General features: G+C 47.9%; 1 protein-coding gene across 1 annotated transcript in view; it reads right to left on the reverse strand.

Annotated features, from left to right (window-relative positions):
- DOCK11 (dedicator of cytokinesis 11) overlaps positions 1-16,953 on the reverse strand; it is a gene marked incomplete at its 5' end in the record, with an annotated part of 33,609 nt that extends 16,656 nt beyond the window's left edge. The window contains 16 exons of the mRNA XM_010145214.1: positions 2,215-2,352; positions 4,091-4,206; positions 4,880-5,022; positions 5,626-5,673; positions 6,184-6,250; positions 6,383-6,494; positions 8,455-8,558; positions 8,848-8,923; positions 9,622-9,738; positions 11,019-11,197; positions 14,433-14,544; positions 14,984-15,067; positions 15,539-15,685; positions 16,048-16,119; positions 16,681-16,806; positions 16,884-16,953. Coding sequence (XP_010143516.1) covers positions 2,215-2,352; positions 4,091-4,206; positions 4,880-5,022; positions 5,626-5,673; positions 6,184-6,250; positions 6,383-6,494; positions 8,455-8,558; positions 8,848-8,923; positions 9,622-9,738; positions 11,019-11,197; positions 14,433-14,544; positions 14,984-15,067; positions 15,539-15,685; positions 16,048-16,119; positions 16,681-16,806; positions 16,884-16,953 — 1,711 coding nt within the window. The remainder of the gene's footprint in view (positions 1-2,214; positions 2,353-4,090; positions 4,207-4,879; positions 5,023-5,625; positions 5,674-6,183; positions 6,251-6,382; positions 6,495-8,454; positions 8,559-8,847; positions 8,924-9,621; positions 9,739-11,018; positions 11,198-14,432; positions 14,545-14,983; positions 15,068-15,538; positions 15,686-16,047; positions 16,120-16,680; positions 16,807-16,883) is intronic.
- Between the last annotated feature and the right edge of the window lie 1,303 nt (positions 16,954-18,256).

The following is an 18,256-nucleotide window of genomic DNA, read 5'->3' on the forward strand; positions in this document are numbered from 1 at the left end:
TCCCAGCACACACGCATGCAAGCCGCATCCTTTCTAAAACCAAAACCAAACATGCAGACAATTATAGAACTTGTTTGTTCTTTGCTTTCTTGCGACATTTCTTTTTTTTTTTAGCCTTCTGTCTATCAAGTAACCAGATTTAATACAGAAAGGAAACTATTTTCAAGACAGATTTTGGGATGCAGAATAAATCTCAGAAGTTTTTTCCCCTCCAGCATCCATTTGCTGTAACCTAGATAAGAGGTGGGTTCCTTTCATTGTCATTATTAGCTACAGAAGGACAGAAAAACGACCAATTGCCCATTCTAGCCGCATCAGAGGTATAACTCACTTTTTGTTTTCTTGAAGTTAAGACTAATTTATAGCTATCAGTATATGCGACCCAAAACAAAGCAATGCAGCTCTCACATTTCAAAATAAACTTCCAGGAAAACATGCCAACCTCGCACTTGTCGTGAAATGCAGTGACAGCCCCGCCCCACACCCTGGCCATTTTACTGTCACTTTGGGTCTTAGAAAGGCCCTTCAGAGAACTTAAAAGGAAGTTTGGGACTCGTGTGGTTATGGAATTTGCAAAGAAAACACTTCCTTATAGATACCATCTGTTGGGCTCATATCTTGCTTTTACAGAAGCAACGTTGTGTCCTGTAATAGGGGAAATATGACAAATTAACTGAAACCAATCTGTCGTATCTTTGAAGACCCACAGTGTCAAATTCAGCATGGACTCAGGCTGGCACAAACCCACTCAAACAACTTCACCGCCCGTCCCGGCAGCAGCTACGAACGCAGCCTGCGCTGCTGTCACTGGCATTTTGGAAAGGGAGGGCAGAACCCCTGAGGGGCTCCAGGTTTTGAAGGCTGAAGGCGAGATCAAACTGAGCAGGTGTGCAGGTTTGGCTTCGCGTTCAAACAACCACAGAAAATTTGCCAGGGAGGCGAGGAAGGTCTCCCATTTGCTGTAGGCACAAAACAAATATTTCTGGCTAAACAAACTTTCAGCAAGTAGGGGAAAGGGACGTGCAGAGAGAGCGTGTCAGAGCGGGGTGCGTGCAGATCTGCAGCAGGCTGGATCTCAAGGCTAAGCAGACCACAGGCAAGCAGGGAACACAGAAGAGAGGCAGAGCAATAAACCTGTACTGGACCTCTGGAGAAGGCATGACTCCTGCCAGTGCCAGCCGCCAATCTGGCAGGCTTTAGGAAGCGCCATGGAAACCCATCTCGCCGGGGAGCGTGCTGTCTGCAGCCAGACAGGGAGCGAGCAGCGCTTCTGCATCTTTGCTTAGCACAGAGCAAAATCCAGCCCTGGACATACTCATACTCGCTCTTAGCTTTGCTGTTGGGTTACAGGAAAACGTACATAGCACAGACTTTTTTCCCGTTTGAAAAACAGTTTAGCAGTCTCTTTCTTAATCAAACTGCTTGGCAACCAGCGCGAGACCTCCTCTGGAAGTACCACTTTGCTGCCTATCGCTCACACACTGTGCTCTGCCTGGCTGCAGCCTCACGTCACGTGCATTTACCTCATTAACAAAGTGTTGCATTCAAGTGATTTGAGAGGTTTTAATTAATTATTTTGCATTTATGATAACCATGCAAATTGGAAGGAGTGGCGTTTGCATGAATATCTGGTCTCAACAATGTACTTAGGAGAAGTGGCAGGTTTTGACAAGCGTCAAGGAAAATGTCAGCAATAGCATCAGTCATTGCTCTGCTGCGGTTAGCTGTGGCTCTGACACTGCTGGAGCTCAGGGGATTGAACAGCCTCGCTGCATACCAGGGTTCACTGAAGAGTCGAAAGAGGTTCACCAGTACTCCCCTCTTTCAAAGGCAGTGAGAGAAGAGCCGGTTGTCAGTACAAGTGTTGCTGAAAAATGGCATTACCAGCAATACTGACAGTTTGGGGCAAAGATTTGGGGCAAGAAGCACTAGCTCTTGGTCTAACAGAGACTAATCTCAGCAGTTTTGTGACCGAGGCAAGTCAGGGCGTTCCTCGCAATTTCTCCTTTGTTTCCTGATACTCAACAAACAATAAATAATTGTTGAAATAGATAACTTAACCTGGGCTGACTTTTAAATCTGTGACGAAGTTGTTTTCTAAAACACATCTCCAAACAGCACAAAATATCAGTGTAAGAGGAGTTTAAGCATACTGGTCTCTTCTGTCATACTTACACGAATTCTCCTGCACTGCTGGAGTCGTGCATTACATACCTTGCTAATGAAAGCTCTCAGAGAGGCAAACACATGCTTCAGAGCTGCTTCTGACTGCCCGTTTTTGAGAAAAGCCAGATGAATATCAAAAACCTTCTTCATAAGTGGATTGTGGCCATCATTGCTTAAAAGCTGCGTCTGGAAAGCAATGAGAGAATTTATTTTGCAGAAATCAATTCTTCAGTCAGATAAGGAACAGGGCCTTCGGTAAAAATATAACGAATAAATGTGACAACCAGTACAAACCTACACTAGCTGGTCAGAGACTATTTCTATAGCAGAGAAACCAAAAAATATTTTACCACTTCCACATCACTAATTCCAAAATCTGACTCAATAAGCTGTAGGCTGTCTGGAGTTATTTTAAATAAAGCGGGCTGTAATCAGTGTCACTATCACACCGTTTTCCCCATTTCTTTTTACTTGTCTCGATGAGCATTTCATTTGCAGCCCAAAACACAGCGAGAAAAAATTTACTATCCCGTCTTTTCAGTGGACAGATCTGCAGCTGTAGTAAGTCAGAGCAATTCCCTCGTCTCCTGCAAAGTGTTAACAGCTCGCACCTTCTGGAGATGCAGCAGTAACGCGGAGTGGCTTGGAGGGCATTAACAGTGCGGTGTCAGCGTTATCCTGCCTGTGCCTGCTGTCGCCCCTGCAGCTCCTGCGCAGGAAGCCTAGCGCATCGTGGCCACCCAGCAGGGGTGGGGATGCCCTGCGTTGTTAGGAGATCAACAGTCCCCTGTCATTGCCAGCCCAGGCGATCCTTGGGCAGGCTGAGATTTGTCTTTTGACATCCTTGTAGCAGGGTAAGTTTAGGATTCACGGTTTTTAACTGAACTCGTTTACTCTGGCAGTAAGAGCAGCACCAGCACTTTTACTGCAGTACAGAGCGCACTGCGGTGTGGTAACGCTGTATGACCATAAAAGCGAAGGGGAAGCCCATCGAGAGGAAGGGAATCCAGCCCATCCTGTGGTTTGAAAATCACATTGTTTTGTGGTTCAGCCATTTTCAAAAAGAGGCAACTGGGAAAGACAAGCAAGTTTTAACTCTTGCATCTAAATCCTGCTGCTGTTGGAAACTTTTAAAGAATTATTTAATGTATGCACCAGGATGGCTTTTTTTGCTCTGTAACAGAAGCAGAGGATATGATGTCCTTTTTCTTCATGTTGTTCATTCCATCTAATAAGGAAGTCTTCACCGTGCTTACTCTGAAATCCAGAGTTGTTCTTGTGACATTATGCAAGAAACACAGCTATGAGCAGGATTCATCCAAACACACGTCGAGGAAGCATTTCAGCATTTTGCTGCCAGCCTGGGCTTCCTCACCACAGAGGCTTTGATTCCTGCAGATGGCCATGACTATCGGGAGTGTGAATCACTATGTGGAGGAGAAGACTTCTGCCAGTGGTGCTGCTCCTGTCTGAACTGGCAACACAGCTGGAACGCCTCAGCCCCAGAGACATCAGCGTACAGCGAATCAAACAAACGTGCTCATCCTTTCTAGACAATTTATAGTAGAAAACAATGGCTGTTCTAAGAACTCTAGACCTTCGCTTCCCTTTCCTCTAGTCCCTCCTTTCTATATGACGTACATTTCCTCTTATTCTATTTTTGTAATGCCTGCACTCATGGCATAACACCCATGTAATTTTCTCTGGTCTTGTAGTTTTGAAGAAATTGCAAGATTGCATAAATGCATAATTATTCTGAGATCCCGGGAAACACTCAGCATTTTGGACAATAAACAAGCTGCAAACAATTTGCTTTTGTAAAGCCTTCCATAATCTGCTGCTCTAGGAGAATGGATCACAAAAATCAACATGCCTACAGAAATACAGCACACTTTTCTACAATACTTTTGATTTCAATGCTCACCTTGAAACTCTGAGTGAAAAAAGAGATGGTGTCCAGGACTGTCAGACACACTTCAGTGGCAATATTGCCCTCCAGTAATGCCTGGTGCACAATGTCTGCTTCTGAGGTGCCTGCATCTGCGGACAGAAAGCAAACAGGAGGAAACAGTGTTCAACACTCCAGCTCCCACAAGATCTCCATGCTGGCATAGATGAGATTCTCCCCTTGCACTTCACTGAGTTTGGGAAATGAGGTGAGAACAGCAAGATCCTGAACTTGCCAGATCTGTTCAGAGAAGCGGTCTCAGCCTAATGCCAGCTGAGAAAACCCTAATGTCAGTATTTCCACGAAATCTCACTGTCTTCAAAGCCAGACAGCGAGCGAGATATCCAGGTTGCACCCGCAGAGGTGAACGGCAAGACATTCAACAGGGCAAAACTCAACCACGAGGAAGAGGCTTAGAGCAGATCCTGGCCCAAGTTTCTGCGCAGGGCAGCTTGCCTGCCTGCCCTGCTCACTACCCAGACGAAGGCATCGCCTGCACACACACTCAGCAAAGGACTTGAGCCAAGATAGACAAGCCACACGAGTCCTAAGTCCCCGGGGGGATTTTTAAGGGGCTGGCTTAAATGTCAATTACACAACTGACACAACTGACACCAATCCAGGAACATTGCAGAGAGGAGCAGAGACCACAGTTTTCTCCAGAGTTTGAATATCCTGAAGCAACAAGTAGCAAGTAGAAAATGGCTACATGCAGTTTTCAGCAAGTTAATACTCCACGGTCCCATCTAGCTCTGCTGTACGTACTGTGGTTGAGGGTGAAGGAGGTCTCCAAGCTGCCCAGGTGCTGGAGCCGCACCTGCATCCCCCCAGCTCTGCTGCGGAGTGCTGGCATCGTCTGGGATTTCCTATCAGCTCCCGTGTGCTTGGATAACCAGGCATCGTGCACCCTGCAAGGGGAAGCGATGACTGTGGGTCTGGACAAGCAGCAGCAGCCATCACTGCAGGATTACACGAGGCACCAGGACAGAGACCTGGCCTCCCTCCAACGCGCTAATCTGGTTTATCCCGAACAATCCCAGTGGGACATCACTGCAGGATTACACGAGGCACCAGGACAGAGACCTGGCCTCCCTCCAACGCGCTAATCTGGTTTATCCCGAACAATCCCAGTGGGACTGATCGGGCTACCCTGGTCTTGCCTGTGCCAGACGGCCCTAGAGCTAAGGAAGCAGCAGTGCTGCTGCTCAGAGAGCAGCGATGCAACTTGCATCTCACCTGCAGACGACTGCGGGGGACACTGCCAAGCTGTGTGGGCAGCCAGGAGCGCCTGGGCCTGGGGATCTCATGCAGGAGCTGGAGGGAAGGGAAGGGGCAGGGTGCTATGACAAGGGGACTCTGCTCCCAGCATGGCGTTGAGCAGAGTCCCAGTCCCGCAGGCTTCCTGCCTGCTTGGGTTTGCCCAGCATCGGTGTGTACCCTCCCTTCCTGCCTCGGCTGTGGCAAGGAGCACGGGGAGGGCTGCCCCAGCCCCAAGGGGAAGAACACAGTACCTGGCAATATTTCTCTTCCCCACGTATCTGAAGTGAAATAAACACACCCTAGAAAGAAAATAAAATATGTATCTGTTAGAGATCCTCCAGCCTACGAACTATCCAGAACATTTAAAATCTACCTCGTCCTTGTCTGCTAACGCACTCCTGGCCTTGAAAGTTTGGGTCTGTGTTTACAAGTCACTTGACCTCACACCCTCAGTTTCCAAGCCCTTTGTCACATCCCTGTCTCCTCACCCATCTGTTCCACCAAACCCGCTGAAAAGCAGAGGTTGTGCCTGTTGCAGCACAAGGCTGTGCCCTGCTCGCCCGCAGGGGGTGGGACACCCTCTGCACAGCCCAGATCGAGCACAAGGCACTGCCACCTCACCATGTCCCCTCACTATACACCGGTTTCTCCTCAGAGGGAGGAAGAGCATTTCATTACAACCTGGCCAGACACCTCTGCTACTGCACAGGACCATGTACACCCTGCAAGGCACACCACGCTCCTGTCTTCTTGGTCGGTGGTGCCTACACAAAGGAACAGTGTCTGAATTACAGCCTCGCGATACTCACTCCAGAAGCACAAGGACATTGATCAGTTCTTGGGGAGAGAATTTGTTCCAGTAAGCTAAAAGAGTATCTGAAAGAAGAAAGAAAACAATGCACTGAGATTAAAAAAAAAAAAAAATTAAAGCAGGACCTTGTAGATCAAAACTGTTGGTGTTGGTCTCTCAAAATTCTGGTTGCCCCACAGTAACCAAAAGCCACCAACCTTCAGAGATCATCTTCACAACGTAGAGGTAGCACATCAGGAGTGTCTGGATCTCAAACTGGTCCAGCCGGCTGCAGTGCGACACACTGCTCCTCGTGGAGCTTCTGCGGACCTAATGGGACACAGATGTGACGTGGAGGCCGGTGGCTCTGCGCACACAGGCTATGCCCAACTGGAAGGTGGGGCAGGACGTCGTATAGCGTGGACACAGCAAATCCAGCACATGCCGGATGTGCCAGCGTTCCTCCTGTCCCCCTACGTGTGCACCCCCACAGCACCATGCTTTGGAGACATCTCATCCTTCGGGGTCGCTGCCCATCCCTTGATCACGGCCTGGGAATCCTGGACACGTGGCCGAACACTTCTCTGCCCAGAGAAAGAACGTCTGGGCAGAGAACGAGGGCTTAACCAGCAGAACGCACGCCAGCCCCGCTTTCACTTCCCCTGCCCTCGGCAGCTCCTGGACGTTGCTGAAGCCAGTTCCCGTCAAACAAAATAGTTCCTATGTGTCACAGTGTAAAGCAAGAACCTAACTGTCTGTTAGAGATGTACACTTCAAGACAAAATGAAAGTTATTGAAAAAACCAAGAAATTTCAGCTTAAAAGAACTCTTTTTTTTTTCCCCACGTGATTTTTGGAAGTGTCTCTTGTTTTTCCTACTACTTAGTGACTTGGGCAAAGGTAAGTGAAATCTTGCTGGTGAGTCAATCTGTGTGGGAGAGCCTTGGGCACTGTGTCATGGGAAATACAACTTCTAAATCTTTACCAGTTTTTTTACTTTCTCTGTGCTTGTCCTAGCCATATCATCTGACAAATGGAAACAATTAAGCTCTAAGCAGGACGTTTCTCTTAAAGCTGTGCCTCACATGTTTGGAGAGTGATCCACAGATCGTATTCGTTGTTTATTCTGGAACCATCTGTAGATGTGAGTCATGATAAAAGAAACTTAAACATTCAGTTTGGAATTGGAGATGCAGTGCTACAGCCAGAACTTTGCCAAATCAGCACGTAACCGTCAAGTCAGCCCATAGCTCACTCTAGGGAATAAAACAGGCGATAAGGAACTTGTCTGCCTCTGTAGGGCAGCATTAAAGCTGTGCTCCTCCACGTGGCATTACTTGCACACGGTGTCGTGGATATTGCATTCCCGAACAGAAAAGTTGTTTTCAGCAATGCTGAAAAACACCCTTTCAAGGACAGGGAAAAGGATGCCTAGCTGTGGGGAGGAGCTGAGCCGCAAGCAGTAATGCTTCCCGCAAACCCCACCAGCAGGGCTGAAGCACATTCTCAGAGCTTTGCTGAACATCAACAGCTGGTAGTCGAGTGTTTGGCTGCACTTGGTCTTGCAGCTCCATGATTCATGTGGAAGAACTTGAAAGGCTCCACCTCTCCTAAGCATGTCAGGACAGAGCCAGCAAGAGCCCAGATAATCTTTGCCTTGCTTGTTGTAAGGGTTAAAGTTTTAAGAGGTGCATCAAAGATTCACACCAACCCAAGACATCTGAAAAGCGCCTTGAGGAAAAGCAGGGGCTGGCTTGCACAAATACTCGATTTCCATGTGTGCAATCTGCCAGCAAGGAGAGTACATCCCGTCTGAACAGTGGGATCAGAGCTGTTTGTGGTGCGACCGCAGCCATCTTCTGCAAATTCTAGGCTGTGGTTATTAGCCTGATTGCCCTACAAACACCTCCCCCTCTCTTAAGTCAGCAGTCACTGGCAGTCACACATCATGGTGCTCTGCCTCCCAGCACCATGCTCTGGGCACTGGCCGGGCTCAGACCCATCCACACACAGGGAGCATGTCTGAGTATGGATAAAAGCACCATGGAAGCAGAGATTTTGCCCACAGATTTTGTCTTTCATCTTTGATAAGTAATTTGTCAACAGCTATTTTCAGCTCAGAGATGTTTGAAGCATACCAGACCCGTGAGTCTGATCTCCTCCGTTAAACATGACTCTGTTTCCAGACAGAGATACTTATAAACTGGGACCTCCTTTTCCCTCCCCCTTACTTAACGCAGCCCACAGATGGGTGCAGTGAGCACTGTTCTTTCTGACCCCAGGTACGTTACATTGTCACTCTGATCCGGGGAACTGGTTGCCCCCTCTGAGTTCAGGGATCCTTTCGAGTCCTCTCGCTTTATTGCATGGCCATTTGGAAGTGCTGCTCCGCAGGCTGGGAAGAAAACAAACCCCGTAATTAACCCCTTCGCACCAGCACCCCTCAGCACATCACAGATGGTGAGTAGAGGATGCAATCTGGGCAGCACAGACAGGGCTTGCCAAAGCCCCCTTTGAAAGCTGATTAATCTGGAAAGGAGAGTTGGGGTGACACCACATCCAGGGAAAAGCACACAAACTCTCAGGCGTCTGACTGTTTCAGGCTTTGGGTAATGGGTTTGGGGGCTGGTAATAGCTCCATTCAAAATAGATGGGCAAGTTAAAGTTTAGAAAAATTAATTTACCTGGATCTTTGTCTGCAATCAGGCTGGATCTATTTGAGGGGGATGCAAAACTGCACATGAATTCATCCCGGGACGCCTGTAAAGCAATACAAGGTTCTTGTGACCAGTGGAAGAAAACACCTATTCTCTTATAGAAGAGAACAATGAAATAAAAAGAGGTAAATTAGAGCATCTTTTAAAACACAGATAAAAAAAAATCCATTTCCTTACTTTCATAACAAGATGACAAACAACTTGAGGAGGAGTACAAAGAATAGAAGAACTTATTAAAGAAAGTTATAGCAGTTTTTTCCTTTCCATTTTTCATAATTCAAGTTGAAGTTTTGAGTTGTTTTTCTCTAATGTCTTTTTTTTCTTGTCATTTTGCCCCGAACAAGGAGGAAAGACTGAACTGCAAGGCTAAGTGTGCCTGGAAACCACACACAACCCTCAGACAGACAGACAACTCCCCAGAAGAGCTGCTGGAGTCTGAGGTGGAGCCCTGTTGCAGCTCATTGCACTTGGAGGGACTTACCCCACCTCACGGCACTACACACACCATGACGAAACACATTAACCGAGAGCAGGCGACAGAGCCCAGACGCTGTACCCAGTGCTACAGACAGAATGAAGTCACAGGAAAGCCAAGTTAAAAGAAATGAGCACATCATGGGGCTGTGGGAGAAGGAAAACACCCTGATTTCTCAAGCTGAGCCTGGCTGCAGGCTGTGGAAGTCTCAGGGGGGTGCGCGGGGAGAGGAGGAGCACAAAGAGGCACCGCTGGGCTTTACTCACAGGGCTGGAGGCGGCGGCGCAGGAGTAGAGTGCCTCCCGGCTGGCCACTCGCTGGAGGTTCTCCAGGAGCAGCCCCAACAGCGGCAGGTACAGCTGGGCTATTTTTGCCTGCTGGTTCTGAAAAAAGAGGGTAAGACGTAGGTGAGAACCGCGGCCTTCAAGAGAGCAAAAAAGGGAAACTCTTGAGCCAATACACACACAGACACACACACAGACAGACACACAGACGCTGTATATGACTGAGGACACGGGTTGGTTTGGCTTCTCATCTCTACTCCCAGAGCTGTATTATCCTGCTAGCAGCAAGCTTGGGGCACTCAGGGATTTTGAGAGCTGAAAGACATTCCCAATCACACAGGACGTGTGACAAGCTAAACCCTGCATTTCCCACCTCTGTATCTGGGACTTCACTCACACAGCTTGATTTTCAAGTGCAACACCCAGGGGCAATGAAACAAAACCATTTTCTCCTCGCCCGGTGATGGCTATTGCTTCCAGTCAGGAATTCGCCATAGCAAATTCTTCTAGTTAAAACAGTTTGTAGGAACAGATTAATTTGCATTAAGTGATAACAGATCAAAAATAGTCTGTTTGACATTTTCTAAATGCAGGGCTCTTTTACATCCAATTAATTTTTGTTAAAAATTTATTATTCTGGACAGGAAGGTTAAAAAAAAAGAAATTTCAGACTTGTGAATCGAATGGCACATTTTGACCAATACAAGAATCTGATCTTTTCTTCTGATTCCATATGAAAAAAGATAAAAGAAATCTTGAAAACGCCCATGGGTTGAGAAAACCCACTGACAGAGCTGGGGTCTCCTTGGCTGGAGCGAGACTGCAGCAACAGATCCTGCCTCGCTCAGCTTGTCCTGCCTGTGATGGGATTTTTTTGCTTGGGGGTCTGGGGACAGCGCAGCAAGCCCACGTTCTGCTCAAACGGGCAGAGAAGGGAGAGCAGAGGAGCTGGCTCTGGTCTGTGCAGAGCATGAACCATGCAAGCTGCCTTGGAGCAGAGACCAGCCCGGTTTCCTAATTACAGGATATTAATGCAGGCTATTAACCAGAGCCCAGGACCAGGAGAACATTGACACTGCTTCAGTCTGTTGAACAGGCGCTTGGCCAACGACACTCTCAAGTTCCTTAATGGCTCAGGAGTTTATTATCTAAACACTCGGCATGAAGAGCGCTGCAGTTATCTCCCTGCATTGCTCCTGTTTCTAGATGATTTCTCAGAGCTATTACTGTTATGCTGCAAAGACCAGTTTCTTACAACAGTTCCCTAAAAAGTAACGAGAATACTCTTGGTGCACCATGCAAGATCTGAAACTCTGACGTGTGTTTTTTCCATAAAATTCAAGAACATGACATTAAAAAGCCAACACAATATGCCTGACCTTGTGCTGGTATCTGTTGTCGAAGGCGTGCTTTATCAAGAGATTTTTTAAGACCGAGATGGCTGTATATCTGATATCGTAGTTGTCCTGCAAGGCAACGGAGACTTCTCGGAGGAGCATGCCCACCAGGAAATGATGCCTGCAATACTCATCAGTTAAACTGTATTCAAGAGTTACATCTGAAAGAAAAAGCAAGAAAATGGTTAAAGGAACTGTTCCGAGGATCTGTTCAGAGCAAGACACAGTGGTCATGTAAGGCACAGCAGTTCACGGGTCCGGTCCATCGCTCTCTCCCCTGCAGTGTGTGATCTTTCAGTACAGCCGGAACTGACTAGTTTTCTCCACCACTGAGTTAAGTCATATCAAAGAACCTGATATCTTCCAGTTCCGGCTAATCATTAATTTCAGCCCTCACCAATTCAGCAGCGGCTAAAAGACAGAATTTGCAGTTTGATGCCTTACAAAGCTTAATGCTCCAAAGAGTAATTTGTAAAGTCAGAGATGGATAAACTGGGGAAAGACAGGATCACCTACTGCCTGGGGGCTGCTTTGCTCCTGCCTGGGTGTTAACCTGTAAAACCCCAAACCACCCAGGCAGCGGAGGTGCCAGCCTCCACGGAGCAGCTATGGAGGGTGGTGATGGGCAGCGGGGACAGCGCGGTTATCCCAGTTGCTCAGCCCTAGCAGCCCCATCTCTGTAGCTTGTTCCACATCCTCCATGAAATCTGCATTCCCTCTCTCCAGGTCAGAGAGCAGAGTAAAGGCAAATACTTCTGCCGGGATGAGGGATGCAAACAAGGACGTGGTGCCAAGTGACTGTTACTGGGCCCTCTAGCAGTTTACACAGCTGGGGTTTGCAGCCCCACTGCAAGGACGGGGGAGCCAGAGCAGGGTTCCAGGCAGATGCTTGCCAAAAACTGTGAGCCTCCCTCAGGTTCCCACCAACAGATATGGAACACAGCTCCTTAAAAGCTGCACTGTGCCAAAAGACAGGCAGCTCAGCACCTAATCACCTTAGTTAACTTAACTCGTACCTTGCACCTCATGCAGATTAAGGCTATATGCTGTGATCAAAGGAGCAGCTGCTACAAGGGTAAGGCATCATTTCTGATGGCACTGACATGCCTGGATGATGCAGCAGAGAAGCAACAGGGAGACAGAGTTCAGTGCAGGGTTGCTCGCGCTGCTGTGAATGACCTTGCCCTGACACCGCTATCTCTGTCAGGCAACTTGTATACCCAATCAGAGCCGTAACAGGCACTGTCCGACTGTTGCTTTAAGCCTCTCAAAGAGATAACCCCAAAGCTGCGCATTCTTCCCCCAAAGGGTACAAATGTTCTGTGCTCAGCTCAGACTTTTTTTTTTTTTAAATCCCACAGGTGTGAAAATTTTTCTGTGGTAAGGCAGGGTGCATGCACAGAGCTTTGAAAACTCCCAGCCAAAGGTTTCCAACAGCTCTGTGACTGCAAAAGACACTTTTAAGTTCGTTGATTCATAAGTAGCATTTACTGGTTTGTGAAAGTCTTATTCAGAGGAAAGAGAAAGCGATCTGGAGCATTATCTAGCTCTCATTGTTAGTCATGTTAGCAGTGCCTGTGTCACACGTCATGGTTATTGCATTAGTTGGATGCAAGCTAACTGATTGGAAGCTGCGTATTTAATTTGACATTAGAGGATTCAGTGATCCCAGTTGGACCTACCTACTGAAGTGAACCGTTCCACAGCAAATGTAAAAAAATCTAATTTGTGTGTAAAAAGAAAAGGGACAAATAAGAAGACATCAAAAACCAACAGGAATAATTAATACTCTAAATCTTGGAGAAACAGGACAGTACATCACGTTTCAGTATTATTTGTAATGGTTACTGCTTAACTCCCAGCTTCTGTCAGTCTCTTGGGTCCTTTGCTATCACAACATTGCAAAAACAATCCTCTGCTGCTGGCCGTGAGGACAGGCTCAGGGGGTTGATCTGGCTGATGAAACACACGTCTCCAAGGTGAGGCAGCCAGGACCTAGACCAGCAGCCAGCCTCTTATTAGTGGAGACATTTCAGAGAATCTGCTCCAGGATGCAGCTCTCCAACTCCACAGGACATGGTCCCAGGGATCCGCTCTGCCTGCAGGCCTGTCTGCACCAGCTTCTGCTGCAGAAGCCCTCTTTATCCACCCGGGGGCTATTCCTCCTTCTCCCAGAAACAGAGCAGGCTGGGCACGTCCCCTCTCTCCTTCCCGATAAGCTGATAAGGAGGTGAGGCACACCAGCATGGTATGTTCTCGGTGATGTGCATATCACACCTCCCCATCTCTGCGCCTGCTGACCCCGGTATCACAGGCCTGTCCATAAAACCAGACAGGTTTGCAATGGAGAAGCATCACTACACGTCTCTGCCACGGCAGGCAAAGCAAGGGCGCCTGAGGACAGGCTGCTCTGCTGACTGAAGATGTATGTGAACCTCAGTTGGTAGGTCCTACTCCCAGTAAAACGGAGGAGGAAAGAGGAGCTGCTCTTCCAGCTTTTCAGTTTAACCATCACAAATGCAAAGGTGACTGTTAACCTAGAGCGAGCATCCTTACGGTATCATGCCACTAACAAGCAACAGGGAGGCACTGCGGTTGCGTTGGTCTCTTGCCCAGCCATTCCTAGCAGTGCACTTTGTTAAACTTTGCCAGGCAAGTAGCCAGACTGATGTAAGTGTAAAAGATTAGCAGCTGGTTCAGAAAGCTCTGAGCAGTAGGAAATAAACCGAAATAAGCGAAATTTCACCGAGAGGCAAACATCCCCTTGTCTCCATCAGAAAAAATCACAGAATCATAAAGCCTCTGGACTTTCACATGGGGGAATCCAAAACCTTATTCTCCTCTCCAGTACTTATTTGGCCAGGCTATTAGTGCCCAAACCTGGCAATCTTTACTGTATTTATCTAGCACAGATGAGAAATTGGGACACCGAGAGAAGGAGGCTACGTCTATAGCAACCTCAGGAGGCCGGTGAGGCACGCTGCTGGGCTCACTGCTGCGGTCCACACCACCACCGGTATCAGAGCTGCAGCCATCCATGCTTGCACAGTGCGTCAGCCGAGCCCCTTACAAACCCCGTCTGCCCTGTGGTGAGCAGCACCAGGACTAAAGGGCTCACGGTGTGACAGTGAGAGCAGCCTGGAAGCATGGTCGTGTCACAGTACATACGCCCCTGGTATACATACATAGCCTTGGTACGCGCTGAAAAGACTGACTGCAAACCATTCTGGAGCTAAATGATGAAACCTGCCAGAAGAGCATCCTTTCCTGAGGTTAACGTAAACCAGACTAACCAGGACACAAATTTCCTTGACACCAAATCGAATTCCATCTGCTCAGAAGCCATCAAGACTAATAAATCCTAGCTCTCTAGCCCGCTCTTGAGAAAGGACGTACCTTGAACTCTTTGCAGCTTGGGTTTGGAAAAGGTCATTGGTAAGTTCAGAGGAATATAGTGCTCGTGATTGCAAATGGTTTGAAGAAATTCAAACTTGTATTCAATCAGCAGCTGAGAGGGAAAAAAAAGACAAATGCAAACTATGTTTTCAGTTTGACTCATTTGCTTTCAATTCAGCGTGTTTGTTGCACAAGGACGGGGGAATTTCAATAGCATTTGGCAAAACTCAGTAACAATTGGCAAGTTTTTGTTTAATGCCTCTAAGTGTCAGTGCTCCCTCTAAGTGTCAGCGCCTGTGGCTGTCACTTGGGACTTCTTTATCGTTTTCATGTCGACTCTTAACTGATCTCTCCTTTAATTCTAACTCTTTACATCGTTTTAAAGCTTAGCTGGGCTCTCGGCCCAGACAAAGAGGTCTCTGACTCCAGAACACTCTGTAGGAACAGTGTCTAACAGGCCTCCAAGAGTCGTATAAAATAATCACTCCAGAGCTTTGACTGATGTAGGTATGTACAAATGTAAACAATCATTAAAGAAACGTACTGCCTACCTTAGGGTCTTTTGGGCTGAATCCAGAAATGTAATCATTTATCAGGTTAAAAACAAACCCTCTGTCCATAAAGGTCAAACAACGCTGGAAAAAAATAGCAACATGTGACCAATCATTAAAACTAAGAGCAATTATCCTAAATCATCCCCATACTACCGCCCTGTCAGCAGCCAGATTTAATCTTGCAGGCTGCTGCTGACTTTCCAAAACATACTTGGTCCCGTTTCTCTGAAATTGTTTGGATGATCTCACTTAAGTCTTCAGTGGACAACAGAAATACTTAAAAGGCGAGCATCTGTATTTCCTCTCGGGTTTTGAGCAGCTGCTAGGCATGGCTGAAAACCCTGGATAACAGATAGAGCATCACAGCCTTTCTCTTGGAAACAGAAGTTTCTCTCCCAGGAAAGCTTATCCCCACCAGAGTTTTCACCACTGAAGAAACCAAAGAGATGATAAAACACAAACACATTTGTTTGCTTGCTGCTTGTTCCTAATTACTAATTGGTTGGGGTTTTTTTCTGACAAAAGCCTGGGAGATGGCAAGGAACTGCTGACCTTCAGGAAGTTAGCCAAGCTGAAGTTGACATTCCTGGACTCTTCAGGGATTTCGTTATAGCGAATGGTCACGTGAGGAATGATGGCAAGCAACAACGAATGCAGGGCGTGCTGGTAGGAGTCGGGGAACCGCTGGCCTCTGGGCAGCTGAAAGCAAAAGCACGTCCTACGCTCAGTGCTGCACACCAGCAGCTGGTGGGAACCGAGCGCAGGTACAAGTTCCCGTTAGCACGTGGGCATGTTGTTTCCTAACAAACACTGGCACAAAGAAAAGTCCTGGCTAGTAACAGAAAAGCAGGCTGCACGAGCCACGGAGGTCTGGAATTTTCAAATTACAATTGAGAGTGAAAAGGGGAAGCATGGAAAAGTGGGAAAAAAAGGAAAGATCTGGTCAGCTGTTCAGCATGTCAGGGGGGTTGTGAATAAAGAATTACATATTTTTCAGAAAAAATTTTGGAAGAGAGTTTGTGATAGCTCTGAAATGTGGCATTAAACAAAGTTATTTTTACCTTGATTTTGTTTTCTTCCAGTAAGTACATTGCCATTGACTTCGCCAGTGCTTCAAAGAAAAACCATGAGTACTAGAATGAACAAAGAATAGCATTATTTTTCTCAGCAGGACTGAACGTGTTTACGTGGGGAAGCAGCAGCACGGGAGGGCTAATTTACACTCAGCTGTATTTTGTAAGCATTGCTGTACTTGCACAGCTAGTTTGGCATGGGTGCCTTTGCTACCTGGGGGCGTCAGTCTTGGAGTGGGAGAAGCTCCACCCCCTCTGCACCCCAATGCACCCTGCGAGGAGCCAACAGAATTTGGGGTGCAAGCCCTGCAAGGACTCAGAGAGGCAGAAACTCAGTCTGCCTTCCTGGAGTCGCCCCTCACGTGTGGCTTGAAGAAAATAGACAAAACTGCAAAACGAAAAGCCCTTTGCTGTGTCCCGCAATGAGCCTTAACAGAGCCAGGGTCTCTGCAAGAATTAATCTCTGTTGTGAAGGGGAGAACCTCAAGGATATGGGTGCAAGTTGCTGCCCTGATAGCTTTGCTCCTACGGTGGGTTTGGATGGTGAAAGCGCAGGGCTTTATACCAGACCCCCTCTTCCTCCCTTCCACCCTCGGTAGCCACATACTGCCAGTACTTCACCTTGAGTAGCTTATTGATGGCTAGAAAATCTGCTGACTGCTTCAAGATCGTGGCCATGGAAAGGACCAGGATTTCATGGGTCATCTTTGCCTGCGTGACACTGGGTTTCTCAGCTCGAAAGACATACTGGAGAAAGAGGAACAGCGTCAGCAGCGTGCCTGCTCCCAGCAGGAGGTTTGGCAGAGCGGTGTGTCATGACTGACCTTTATGAAGGAGCGCAAGTAGTGGTCTAGACCTTCTTCATGGCACTTGGACACGATGTGCAGAAGAACCCTGCGGAGAAATGTGGTTTGCAAGGGCAAGTTACAAGGGCAAGTTCCTCCAGCTCATGGAAGCAGACACTGTCTGCGTCCTATGCTGCTCAACCCCCAAAGCCTCACTGCTGGTACAGCCAGTACTTGCAGGCTGGCACCCCTCACTGCTCCTGTGGCTGCACCGTCCTTGCCACAGCACAGCCCCTCGACAGCACCCAGAGCGGAGGTGGCCAAAGCCCCTTCTCCACTTTGGTGCTGGACCAGGTCTTGCTCAGACCAACTGCCTTCAATGCTTGTGGCTGCCTGCACAGGGAGGTGAGGTGGCGCATTTCTCGGCGGAGGGGAGACGGATGGACACGGACATATCCTATTTTTTGGCCTTGATGCATGCCAGGATTAAAGCCTGCCACTACCTAAATTCAGTGAGCATTAGGTACCTGAACAACGCTCAGGTGTCAGTAAGTAAAACCCCAAACCATTAAGTCAATCTGTCCTGCTCCCCGTTTATCTTTGGCTGTATCTGTGGACCTGTTACAGGGGCAGCAAGCCCACTCGCCCCTCCTGCACACTCCACAGATTCGTACACACTGCACAGCTCACCACGCGCTGAGTCCATCCTCACTGGAAGCCCTTTCCTAATGATAACACCAGTGACAATGAATAACTATACTCCCACATCAAGTCTGCAAAGTGAACACAAAAACTCCACGGAACCTCTGCTGAGAAGCGCAGAAAAATTCTCTGTCGTTGTTATACTCTGATACCTTCCTGCATCCCCTGAATTTATTAATTATGGATTTTATATTAAATTACTGAATTATTTAAAATTACAACATCTACTCCTTGTTAGATGCACTGAAGTCTTTCGGGGCTGTTGCCTCGCAGTTCACTGGGGCCAGGCAGGCCCTGGAGAACATGCCAGCCCTCTGGAAGCACTCCAGGTAGCTGGCGAAGGCAGCAAGAGCCCGGTTTGCCCAGCCAACACTGGGGATTTACATTCCAGTCCCAGCCAGAGGGAACAACTAACTATTGCACATTGTCACAGACCCCACAGGTCAAACCACAGGGAGGAGTTTGCAAGCCGTTTATCAGATAAAAGTGGGTGTTAAATTCCACTCGGAAAGTCTGGATGAGAAAACAGTTGTCCTTAAACAGAAAGCTGTCGACAAAGTGAAAAGCATCAGACCAAGCTTGGAAAAACTCTGTGGAAATACGGGTGGGAGCTGGTCGCCCAGCAGGCAGCCAGGGGCACTCGTTGCCCTGCCCTTGCCCTCTGGCGATGCCAGCGGAGTGGGCGTGCAGTGCTCTGCACAGGAGTCCCC

This window comes from Buceros rhinoceros, unplaced genomic scaffold, assembly GCF_000710305.1.
Source record: "Buceros rhinoceros silvestris isolate BGI_N320 unplaced genomic scaffold, ASM71030v1 scaffold41111, whole genome shotgun sequence".
NCBI classification, from domain to species: domain Eukaryota; kingdom Metazoa; phylum Chordata; class Aves; order Bucerotiformes; family Bucerotidae; genus Buceros; species Buceros rhinoceros.